The sequence below is a fragment of the Microcaecilia unicolor genome, chromosome 14 (assembly GCF_901765095.1).
Source record: "Microcaecilia unicolor chromosome 14, aMicUni1.1, whole genome shotgun sequence".
Classification (NCBI taxonomy): Eukaryota; Metazoa; Chordata; class Amphibia; order Gymnophiona; family Siphonopidae; genus Microcaecilia; species Microcaecilia unicolor.
In genome coordinates, this window is record NC_044044.1 from 15,249,153 (window position 1) to 15,262,462 (window position 13,310).

At 43.9% G+C, this 13,310-nt stretch overlaps 1 protein-coding gene across 1 annotated transcript in view; it reads left to right on the forward strand.

Annotated features, from left to right (window-relative positions):
* The window catches only part of LOC115456993 (fragile X mental retardation syndrome-related protein 2-like), a 95,084-nt gene that overhangs the window by 45,643 nt on the left and 36,131 nt on the right, over positions 1–13,310 (forward strand). Inside the window, 1 exon segment of the mRNA XM_030186421.1 lies at positions 1,035–1,183. Within this exon segment, the coding sequence (XP_030042281.1) occupies positions 1,035–1,183 (149 nt within the window).

A 13,310-nucleotide genomic window follows, 5' to 3' on the forward strand; every position in this document is an offset into this window, starting at 1 on the left:
GACAGCTAGTTCACTGACCTGGATAACCTTTTATTCTAAACCTGCAATGTAGCAGATTCTATAGCTTCTAGAAATTAACTATCCTCTTTTAGGTATTTCATGTAAAACAGTACAAAATTTATGCTTTAATGTGGTGGTTTTTAGTATGGTACTTTTATTTTTGAGTGGTAAAGTTAAAAGTACACAGCTGTGGTGGACTTTGGTCCTGACGAACTGAGTTCGATTCCCACTTCAGGCACAGGCAGCTCCTTGTGACTCTGGGTCAAGTCACTTAACCCTCCATTGCCCCATGTAAGCCGCATTGAGCCTGCCATGAGTGGGAAAGCGCAGGGTACAAATGTAACAAAAATAAATAGATACTATTGGAGATTCTGCATGGAATGTTGCTACTATTGAGATTCTACATGGAATGTTGCTATTCCTCTAGCAACATTCCATGTAGAAGGCTGCGCAGGCTTCTGTTTCTGTGAGTCTGACGTCCTGCACGTATGTGCAGGACGTCAGACTCACAGAAGCAGAAGCCTGCGCGGCCACATTGGTGATCTGCAAGGGCCGACTTCTAGTGGAATAGAATCTCAAATAGTAGCAACAGTGGAGGAGTGGCCTAGTGGTTAGGGTGGTGGTTGGTGCTGAGGAACTGAGTTTGATTCCCACTTCAGGCACAGGCAGCTCCTTGTGACTCTGGGCAAGTCACTTAACCCTCCATTGCCCCATGTAAGCCGCATTGAGCCTGCCATGAGTGGGAAAGCGCGGGGTACAAATGTAACAAAAAAATAAATACCAAACCTTTAGGCATATTACCCACCACTGCTTAACTCACAGTAAGAGATCTGGAGGCATGCCAGCAATGGCTCCTTAGATATCTGGCCCTACTGCAAGGGGCACAAAGGCTAGCACTCTATCGCTAGACAAAGGGTGATAGTCTCACCCCACCAACTCGAAGCATGTGATGTCTCGCTGGCATGCTCCAGCAGTCAAAGTGCATAAGTTTGAGGTGCCTCCTAGTCTAAATATCTCACTGGTCATATTTGCAGATTTGAATTTGCCTTTTGAAGCCCAGCTGGAAGATGTTGTGATGGGACCGCTCCTTATCCTGGATGGGGCCAGACCTCCAGCTATGAGTAAAGACCAAGCTTCAGGTGCTGGAGGGGTAGCAGAGCTGGTGCTAATGGCCGTGGTTGGCGTATTATCTTGTATGGCTTTTGTGGATCTTTATTTCTGTGCCAAAGAAGGAAGGTGGTCTCGGCCTCTACATGATGTGATCTTCAAAAGAATAAATGTCAAACTTCATGTACTGTCTCTATTTCGCCTTAATCCAAGTGTAATTACCTAGACTACATAAGCTGGACCACTAGGTAGGCCTAGAGCTAGGACTATGTCTAGTGTTCAGTTTAGTGCAAATAGTCCCTCCAGATTGGACGACAAGACAGAGCAGAATCCCTGTCTGCCCCATAACTAGTTTTTGTTTTCTCATAAGTGAATATGGAAAACAATGGTAACCCCCTTACAAAAAAATCCTCATGCCTTGCCTATTCTCTATTCTCTTAAAATACAGTATTGGTTTAATGCTAACCAGCAGTGTGTGAAGCCAGAAAACAGGAGGAGAACAGAACAAACCTTAATGGCAATATGATACCTCAGGGGTGATGTTGGATATGCCAGATCAATAAAGGCTGGATAATGAGACTATAGTATAGCCAAACCTTGGGTCTTTCTCTTACAAGACAGTAAGTCTCAATGATATACAGACTTCTAAAGACAAAATGAGAAGTGTAAAACTTGAAGAAATAACATACTGATGTGTTGACCTTAAAGGAACCTTTTCAGTCGCATCTTGAGCCCTCGTACTGGCATAGGTGAAAGTACAACTTTTTTCCCCATGCTAGGTAAAAAAAAAAACATCCAACACATCTCATTTGAAATCTTTCTCTTGAGGAAGATGCCTTTAAACAGGGTAGCTATTGCGCATACACTGCAAAGAACAGTTGTGGGTCTGAAATCCTGTTCTATTGTAAAAGCAGCCAGCCAGCAATTGGAATACCTGTGTGTAGTAGTCTCAAAGTGGAAAACTGATTTTTCAAGCAGTCTTAATATAAGGTAATACTCTTCTTGCATTTGGATTATTTATAGGCAGTGGCATAGCCAGGGGTGGGCCAGGGCCCACCCATTTATGGCTCAGGCCCACCCAACAGTAGCACACGTTTAGTGGTAACTGGTGGGAATCCCAAGCTCCGCCAGCTGAAGATTTTCCCCTGATGGTACCAAACGCTACTCGCCACAACACCGGCGCCTGCGCACGCTCAGTTTTCAGTGCATGCCTGCTGCCAAGGTGGAAAGAAGCGTTTTCCCACCAGCTGAGATTTTTTTTTGGAGGGGGGGGGGAGAACACTTGGTGCCCACCCAAAATCTGTTGTCTGGCTACGCCCCTGTTTATAGGGTAAGAAGATGAAAAACGCTGCTTCTGATTAGCTGCATAGTACCATTGGGCCAGAAAAATATGGCCACTTTACTTCTGTTTCCCCTAGATTTTAACTTTTCTTTTCTTTTTTTGAGGGGGGGGTACACTTATTGTCCTGAAGTATAAAGCCCTGCTAGTCACACTACGCCTTTCTCTGGTTTTTGTTGATTGTAGTGGAAATATAGTCCTCTGCTTTTGCGGTGCTCCTTCCTTTTACAGTTTGGAACCATTTTGGGTAAATTCATCTGTACACTCTATTGCATTTGTATCCCACATTTTCCCACCTCTTTGCGGGCTCAGTGTGGCTTACAATAAGATATGAATAATGGAAATACATTTGTTACAACTTGGTTATAGGTTACATTGTACAAGTTTTGTGAAACCATTGAAGTATCATTAAGAATATAACAATGGGACATCAACATTGAAACGTTGGAAAGAGACAATATCTAGGGGTCAGCGCCAATTGGCACTTATGTGGCTGCCTCCTGTGTTTTGAAAATCAGGTCCATAATCTTCAAGGCCATTGTTTTCAGCCTTAGAAAATCAAACTTCCTTCATTTGACTGATACAGACTTTTCATTTCTCCCTTATCCTCTGCTAGACCCTTCAGTATTGCATTCAGCTCTGGTCTCCGTATCTCAAAACGAGATAGTGGAATTAGAAGAGACTAAAATGGGGATGGAACTCCTCTCATATGAGGAAAGGCTAAAGAGGCCAGGGCCCTTCAGCCTAGAAAACAGACAGCCGAGGGGAGACATGATTGAGGTCTACAAAATCCTGAGTGGTGTAGAATGAGTAGAAGTATATATTTTTTTTTTGTTCCAAAAGTACAAAGACTAGGGGACACTCGAAGTTACATGGAAATGCTTTTAAAACAAATAGGAGGAAATATTTATTCACTTAACTCATCCTTACACTAGTGAAGTCTTGTGCATGAGGTATGATTACCAAGAATGAGGTTGAAGCCTGCAAAAAAAAAAAACCCAATGCTCCATATGCATTCTTCAAGGAGGTATAGAGAATAAAATTACTCAAAGCAAAAGCCTCATCTACAATTATTCATACCTGGACGAAATTGGCCACAAAGGGAGAATTCTAGAATGCTTTGCTTAAATATGTATATTTTATAACCTTGATAGAGGTCCAGTAGCACAGGATAGTCATGTCTGGATGCTAAGTTTTACAATAAAATCTCACATTCATCTCTTGGTAACTGAGCCTTGTGTGAAAGGAATTAAGGGTTATGAGAAGTAATGGTTACAGGATGAATTTTCTTTAGCCGGAGTTAAAACAAGGTTTTTAGGCAATCTGTTCTGATGTCATAATACAACATTGAGGTATAAAACCAAACTAATTTTGGGTCTCTAACAGTAACTGGCATTTCCTGAACAAGTGTCCAGCTGCCCTCCCTCCCCATCGATGTTGCCTGTTGATGCCCACTCAACAACAACAACAACAATAATAATCTTATTCAACAGCATTAAACTTGTAGGATACTTAAAACAAGCCAACAGTCTGATCTTCCTCCAATAGCACTGTCTTCCACCTGTACATTAGCTAACATAGGCAAAATCTTTTGCTAGAATAGACTTCATCCTTAAGTTGATTAGGTAGGTCATAGCTACCCTGCCTGCCACTATTGATATAGATGGAAGGACAGCTAGCACCCTTAAGGATGGTGAAGTTGAAAGCAGAGCCTGTCTAGACAGCAATGGAGAGACCTTGTGCGGAATAAATGTAATGTGGTAGGCAGAGATGAACCTTTTTCATGCACGGATCAATCCCTCTAGTAGAAAAGTAGGGTTAGCTTGGATCTAAACTCTGAGCTAGTCCCAATGCTTGACTGCACTACAGTTTAATAAATCTTACAGACCGAGAGCAAACCTGGCTTAGTTAGCTCACTGAACAGCTGAGCTTGTACTAAGAGCTGGCTGCTCTTTTATAAATACTGTGTGCTCATAGGGCAGAGATTTTCCAAAACTGGTCCTGGAGGCAGCTCAGCCAGTCAGGTTTTCAGGATAATCCACACTAAATATTCAAAATTAGATTTGCATGCACTGCCTCCACTGCGTGTGTATCCTGAAAACCTGACTGACTAGGCCTGCTTCCAGGTTTAGGAACCCCTGCCCTAGAGTTTTACATAACTTGGTTCCTGTGTTTGAAGCTGCCTGATGCAAAGCCTTAAATGGCAGAAGGGCTTGTATTGCAACTAGAACCCATTTGAGGGACAAGGAAAGGCCATGGGCAGGTTTGTTAAAGCCTTGAGGTATTTAAGACTAGATTTGAATATAGCAAGAAGCTAGGTGCTGACTGTACTTGGAAGATGTAATTGATGCTTAATAGTGAAGGGTATGAATGTGGAGTGAGCAGACACTAGGACAGGGATGGGCAACTTTGGTCTTGGAGGGCTGCAATCCCGTTGGCTTTTCCTAATGACTACGCATGATTTGCATACAATGGAGTTGGTGCATGCAAATAGATTCAGGCCTAATCATTGGGGAAATTAGAAACAGATCAACCAGAGTGAATGGCTTTGCTTTATTTAAAAGATTTATACCTACTTACACCTAAGTAGTTCACAATATACAACAGACATAAAAATAATCACATAACCTAGGAGTCACAACCTTTACTCTACATATCTTTTCAAATAATTAAAATAACCCCTCCCCACTAAGGAAGGCCTGTACAAAGTGCATTTTCAATGCTTTCTTAAATTGCTGCAATGTTGTACTCGGACATAAATAAGCAGGTAGTTTCCAGGGGCGTAGCCAGACACCCAATTTTGGGTGGGCCTGGGCCCAAGATGGGTGGGCAGAAGAACTCCGCCCTGTCCCACAAGTGATTTGGTCTCTCCCTCTCTTGCCTGCATGCCGTATGGTCTCTCAAACATCCCCCTCCCCCATACCTTTTAAATAGCAGATTTTCACTGTCAGCAAGCAGCAAATAATGCACACTGGTCATGTTGGCTCCACAGCCTTCCCTCTGATGCAACTTCCTGTTTCCACATAGGCGGAAATACATCAGAGGGAAGGCTGGTATGCAGGAAGGACAGGAATTTTTGGCTGGTGGGGCTTGGGCATCCCTGCCAGACACTTCATAGGTGTGCTGCTACTGGGTAGGCCTGAGCCCAAAGTAGGTGGGCCTGGGCCCGCCTAGGCCCACCCTTGGCTACGCCACTGGTTTATTCCATAACATTGGTCCACTGATTGAAAACAGTGTCCCTTGTCTCTATATCGTGAACTTCTATTAACAAATGGTAGAATAAGTTGTTGTAAACTATTGGATCTTAATGATCTTGCTCATTTATACAACTGCACTACCTGTGATAAAGAAAAAGGTACAGTTGAACACATCGCTTTGTACACAAGTTCAGAACTTTAATTAAAAAAAAAAAAACTAAATTCCACTGGCAACCAGTGAAGTTGTTTCAATCCAGGCGTGATAATGCTCAAACTTTCCACAACCCAAGATCAGTCTGCTGCAGCATTCTGTGTAACCTGCAAGGCCTCACTTCGCGTTTTAGCAATTCTTAGAGAGATGCTTTGTCAAACTTTGTTGTATTATTCAAAATCATACTTGGTCAACATGGTTTCAACCTACTAAGTAATCTCATTGGGGGGGAAAAAAAGATGATCTTACCACCTGTCCAATTTGAAACTGAATTGACAAATGTGTATCTAAAATCGCACCTGTTAATAATCAACATCATACCATCTACCTTACAAGCCAATAGGGGCAACAACTGTAACTCTCTCCCTACCATCACCTCGGTTTTACTCATATTCAATGCCAACCCATTTCAACTTTACTGATGTCTTATCCAGATCATCCACAATTGGGGAAAAAATTGTACTTCATTGCTGTACATCCAATAACTCACTCCTAACATTTGAAACTCTTGACCCAGTGAAGACATAATATAAATTTAAAAAGGATCACCTGGGGGATTAGATTTGCCTATTGTCAGATCAAACACTACTTCACCTTCTTGGACAGCGGGCTCTTATAGATGACAATAATCATGGATTTTTAAATGACCTATTTGAAACCGAGGTATCAATTTCGGGCCTGCATCAGGATTTGATTCAATGGGAGCACCCCCCCCCCCCCAAGAATTTAGAGGGTCTGCAACATCACTAAGATATCTTGAAAAGTTTACGCAGTATGCCAGGTCTCTCTACTCATGCAAGACTTAGAGAATGTTATTTTAGATTTCTCCGCCGAGCTTATTTTGCTCAATTACATCTATTTCATATGGGGAGAACACAGATCTTGCTATGTCCAAAATGTGGGTGGGATGCCAACTCCTTTATCACTCATTTTTGGTTTTGTCCCAAGGTACAAGGCTTTTTGGGCAAACGTTACCAGGTACATAAAATTTATTGGGGGTATCGGGCACAGTGAAACAGTTTTTATTAGACAAGTGGGAGGCCCGTCGAGGTTGGCAAAGGGGTCACACCATGTTATTTCATAAGATGTGTTTGGTGGTGCATTAATGCATTCTACAATATTGGATATCTTCTGAATCCCAGAATTTTTGGTGCTGGAGAAATCAATTACATTAATTGGTCACCTGGGAGGCTAGAAATGCAAAGGGCTCTCCCAAGCTTTTTAAAAAAAACCCTCTTTTTGCCAATCTGGGAGCCTTACTTGCAAACTCTCCACTCAAGGGGTGGAGGGTTGATCATTAACAGTCTATAATTCTACGCTCTGTCCAGCTCTTGTAAGGGTTTGCAGTTTTGTTCTTCTGAAGGTGAGGTGTCTCTTTTTTTTCTAGTGATTTTGGCTCACAGGGTCATAAGAGTACAGACCCTCTGTGGCTGTCTTGCTGGTATTTTGTGAGTAGATGTATAGGGGATCGGGAGGGGGGGGGTGTAGAATGGGTATTAGGTTTGTACGGTTTATATAAAAATGATGTTTATTCTGTTGCTCAGTTCTATTTGTAAACAGCGGATTCATTTTTTGCTGTTGTATTTGTTCAATAAGAAGAGGGCCAATAATGCTGATCTGTGGTACCTGCAAAAGTACCCTAGCAATCCTAATTTGCATACTTCTATTGCTTAAATACGATGCAAACTAATCATATACAGCCCCACCAGTCTCATGCCAGCTTTTCCAACAATATTTCAATATTTACTGTATCAAAGGCTGATGAAATAGCCAATGTTACACAACAAAAAGACTGAATAAAGAATAGGTTTTGAATGTTTCTGATTGGTTTATTACTATTAATTGGTGCCATATTCTTTTCTTGTTTTTAAATTTTAGACACCAGCATCTGCGCAGCAATTATTTAGAGACAGACTCAAACGATTCAGAAACCTGAATGCTGATAGTTATTAAATATCAATAGATTAAATTCCCTTGAACACAGATCATACAGCTCAACGTATTAATTCATATCAGGATTTTGATGTTTACTTGGAACTGAGATGGCGTTTAGATGGGGAGCTAATGAATGCGTAATGTATTTGACATTAGTTGTATTTACTCTAGCGCTGAACCTAATAGCCTATTTTAATATTTTAGTCCGAATAGGAATAATGAGAAATATTTGGCCAAATACAAATAATGGGCCTTGAGCTTAACATAACGAATAATAAAAGATTCCCAAGCACGTGTTGTATTCATGCAGACATGTTTTTTGTCTGGTAAACCACCACTAAAACAGACATCATGTAATCAGGTGCTCAACATTTAGAGTTTCTATTTATTTACTTAATTTAGACATTTATATCCCACATCAAACATGAATTTGGTTGAAACCTGGGCGCATTTAAAATCTTACCTGTGCCTAGATCAAAGAAGAAGATGGTCTTTGGGAACTTGCTCCTTTTGTTTTGTGGAATGAAGTGGTATATTGTAAAAATGCATTTAATATTATTACTACTACTATTTAAAGAAAGATATTCAATAATGAGGGCAAAGCTACCTTCATGCAGAAGTCCAGAGTCAAAAACGTACCAACATTTTCCAGTTCCGTGATATATATATATTTCTTCTTCAAAGTCGTTTTCAACAGGTATTTTCTCAGTTATTACCCAAATGTAAACACAATTATAATGTTAATAAGTTTTACATGTTACTGACTTCTGTTTTTCAGTCTCGTATTTCCAGTTTGGCACAGTATAAGTTGTGACAAGGACAAAATATAAGAAACCAATGGACTGCATTAGGGGCTATAGCCCATTTAGTTATATTTAGACAAATGATAGATCTGCTTGAAAAGAAATATTTATTTCTATAATTTTGATTTATGAAAACCACTTGTCCCTGAAACATGCTCAAAACAGAATATCCATTTGTACAAAAGAGATGAGGTGATGTGATTCCATGTGCCCCCATGAAAGGAGAGTCTAATTTTACTTCCAGTCTGTATAACACCAGGCTTCCCAAGCCAGATATCAGGATATCCTCACTGAAATTTGGCCATGTATTACGGTATTGTATAGAATAGTGTAAGAAAAATGAGCACAAAACACAGCCTTTATGTGTGCTGTTTCCACCAGCTACAATTATTTTGAAGCTGTTTTAGTGATGGTCAGTTTTTATTGAACTAACTTCCGCAAACTACTAAGACCCATCTCTTTAAGAAGGCTTTATAACAAAGACCAACAAATATGAACTCCTCTACAAGCATCCAGAACTGCCTTACATTATTTGCTTGCTAACTACTAGTATGTTTCATCATTATCATGTTACCCAAGATCTTTCTGTAATGCTAAATGTATATTTTCTTATATGTCTCCACTATTCATGATGCATTGTAAGCAGGGGTGTGCTGGTAAATTTTTAACAAGCTCTTTCTCCGGGACGTAGCCAGCTCTGCAGTTGGAAGGGCCAGGGGTGGCCGGGGGGTGGGGGTGGGGAGCAACAGTTGCCTCTCTCTCCTCCCTCCCTTCGTGCGGGCACACTAGGCATACATTTGCTGGCAGCCAATAAATGGACTGCCACCACTCCCAACGTCTTGCTCTGAGCAGCCATGCTGGAAGTTCTCACATGCTCGAGAAGTCCCAGCCAGCTGCCCAGAGCTGGAAATAAGGAGCGGGGAGCACCAGTAGTCTATTTACTTGGCTGGCAGGGCTCAGCATCCCCACCAACCAAAGTAAAGAGAATTCAGCAGGGGGCCCAGCCCACATTTTGGGAGTCAGTTGTTAAAGTAGCCATAGAGGGCCCTACTTTAACAACCGGCTCCCAAAATCTTAAAAACTTAACAACCGGCTCTTGCGAGCCTGTGAGAGCCTGCTCCAGTACACCACTGATTGTAAGCCACATTGAGCCTGCAAAGAGGTGGGACAATGTGGGATACAAATGCAATAAATAAATAAATAAATATTTTATGATATATCTACATATGGAAACTTTTCAAATAAATTAAAAAGGGTGTCAAGTTTTTAAAAATCTTCGTCTCCATCTTTTAAGGCACTGCCTATCCAACTGGAACAGCTTTTGACTTTTTACAGATGGCCCTGACCCACTCATAGGCAGTCCATTACTTCTAATAGTCTTTTACTATTGCTTTCAATAGCATTTGGTTTGCTATTGTTTGGGGTGAACCAGTGACTCCGCCTACTACCACCAAGTTCCACCTACTGGCTTCAACCCATATAACGGGCTAGACGGACCATACCGTCCGTCTCCTGTTCTCAATCTAACCTCCTTGGATAAAGAGTCAAAGAACGCGCCCTTCAATTGCCAGAGCCTTGACGTCAATTCCCCTGTCACTCACGGGAAGGTCGATGATAGACAACCATTTTGCACCAACCAATGCAAGCGGAGGCGGGGGCCAGAGACGTAGTACATCAAAGTATCGCTTTGGTCCAATCGAAAAATAAACTTCGTTGAAGGTACCGGAGAGGGCTCTCTGATTGGCTGGTAGGCGGAACCCGAAGGAAGGTAACCTGAGCTGGGGAGAAAGTAGGCTTGACTTACTTTACAACACTAATAGAAGTGCAGGTGAGCTAAAACTCATGTAAAACAAAACCCAGAGGGGAGAAATAGCGCTTCTTTCTTATCTTATTACAGCCTTCCTTCCTCAACCAAACCCCTTTTTTTTTCTATTCTTTTCTTGGCGGGGGGGGGGGAGGGCTGACGTAACTGGCTGCGACTTTTGTCGATTGGCTAAGCGCGTACGACTAGGCACGCCCTAATAACGTCTGCTGCGCTCTGCAGCGTATGGGACGGGGGAGGGGCGCGAGGAGGTTAGATTGAGGACCTCCTTGTGAGGAGGGCGTTGCGAGCTTTGCGCAGGCGCCAAGGCAGCTCCCGCACAGAGCGAGGCGGAGGAGGGAGTGGGTGGAGCCGCGGCGGCACGAAGCCCCCGCCTCTCCCCGCGCAGGCGCAGCCGCGGTTGCGAGGCTTGGAGCGGGCGGCTGCGGCGGCGCCGCCGGACGGGCGGTCTTTCTTCACCTCCGTGGCCGCGGCGCTTTCTTTGTCTCTTCCGGGATAAGGGGTAGCAGGAAAGGAGCTGCCGCCCAACATGAACTCGTGGCGGTGGAGGTGCGCGGCTCCAACGGGGCCTTCTATAGGTAAAGCGGGGCCCCGGGGCGTTTGCTTTCTTCCGTTGTGGCCGGGGTTGGGGGGGAGGGGTGTCTGTTGACCTGGACTTGAGGGAGGACAGCCATCGCTGCTGCTGCTGCCGCCCCGGCGATCCACATGGGCTGACTGAATAACGGGGCAGGGCCTTGCTGATTACTCTCTTGACTTCACTGTGTGTCAGTAGGTTACTTCTGTCTTCTTTGCTATTTCACTGCACCCCTTGCCTCCCCACCATCAGTGTAGCTTACTTACTCCTTTGGGGGGTTTGTGGAATAAGAAACTATGTTGCTAAGGGGGGGGGGAGGAGGCTAATATAGCATAGCACCTGCAACATTGGGGGGTGTAGTAGGAGCCGACTCGTGGGTGCTTGAGCACCCCCAATCTTGAGAATACTCCTTGTATGCAACCAAGGAAGGATTATTTTCACTGGCCTGAGCACCCCCCCCCCCCAATAATGCACCCCCAAATCTTGAGAATACTCCTTGTATGTAACCAAGGAAGGATTATTTCACTGGCCTTAGCACCCCCCCCCCCAATAATGCACCCCCAATCTTGAGAATACTCCTTGTATGCAACAAGGAAGGATATTTTCACTGGCCTTAGCCCAACCCCCCACCCCAATAATGCACCCCCAATCTTGAGAATACTCCTTGTATGCAACCAAGGAAGGATTATTTTCACTGGCCTTAGCACCCCCCCCAATAATGCACCCCCAATCTTGAGAATACTCTTGTATGCAACCAAGGAAGGATTATTTTCACTGGCCTTAGCACCCCCCCCCCAATAATGCACCCCCATCTTGAGAATACTCCTTGTATGCAACCAAGGAAGGATTATTTTCACTGGCCTTAGCACCCCCCCCCCCAATAATGCACCCCCATCTTGAGAATCCCTTGTATGCAACCAAGGAAGGATTATTTCCACTGGCCTTAGCACCCCCCCAATAATGCACCCCCAATCTTGAGAATACTCCTTGTATGTAACCAAGGAAGGATTATTTTCACTGGCCTTAGCACCCCCCCCCCCAATAATGCACCCCCAATCTTGAGAATACTCCTTGTATGCAACCAAGGAAGGATTATTTCACTGGCCTTAGCACCCCCCCACCCCAATAATGCACCCCCAATCTTGAGAATACTCCTTGTATGCAACCAAGGAAGGATTATTTTCACTGGCCTTAGCACCCCCCCAATTACGCACCCCCAATCTTGAGAATACTCCTTGTATGCAACCAAGGAAGGATTATTTTCACTGGCCTTAGCACCCCCCCCCACCCCAATAATGCACCCCCAATCTTGAGAATACTCCTTGTATGCAACCAAGGAAGGATTATTTTCACTGGCCTTAGCACCCCCCCAATAATGCACCCCCAATCTTGAGAATACTCCTTGTATGCAACCAAGAAGGATTATTTTCACTGGCCTTAGCACCCCCACCCCAATAATGCACCCCCAATCTTGAGAATACTCCTTGTGTGCAACCAAGGAAGGATTTATTTTCACTGGCCTTAGCACCCCCCCCCAATAATGCACCCCCAATCTTGAGAATACTCCTTGTATGCAACCAAGGAAGGATTATTTTCACTGGCCTTAGCACCCCCCCCCCCAATAATGCACCCCCAATCTTGAGAATACTCCTTGTATGCAACCAAGGAAGGATTATTTTCACTGGCCTTAGCACCCCCCCCCCCCCCAATAATGCACCCCCAATCTTGAGAATACTCCTTGTATGCAACCAAGGAAGGATTATTTTCACTGGCCTTAGCACCCCCCCCCCCCCCCCCCAATAATGCCCCCCCAATCTTGAGAATACTCCTTGTATGCAACCAAGGAAGGATTATTTCCACTGGCCTTAGCACCCCCCCAATAATGCACCCCCAATCTTGAGAATACTCCTTGTATGCAACCAAGGAAGGATTATTTTCACTGGCCTTAGCACCCCCCCCCCCAATAATGCACCCCCAATCTTGAGAATACTCCTTGTATGCAACCAAGGAAGGAATTATTTTCACTGGCCTTAGCACCCCCCCCCAATAATGCACCCCCAATCTTGAGAATACTCCTTGTATGCAACCAAGGAAGGATTATTTTCACTGGCCTTAGCACCCCCCCCCCCCCCCAATAATGCACCCCCAATCTTGAGAATACTCCTTGTATGCAACCAAGGAAGGATTATTTTCACTGGCCTTAGCACCCCCCCCCCCCCCCCCCCATATTTGAAAAGTTGGCTCCTATGCGAGTCCCCCGCACCCTCTAAACTGTATCTATCTGTTAGTAACCGAATTGGCAACAGCCTCTAAGGTACTATG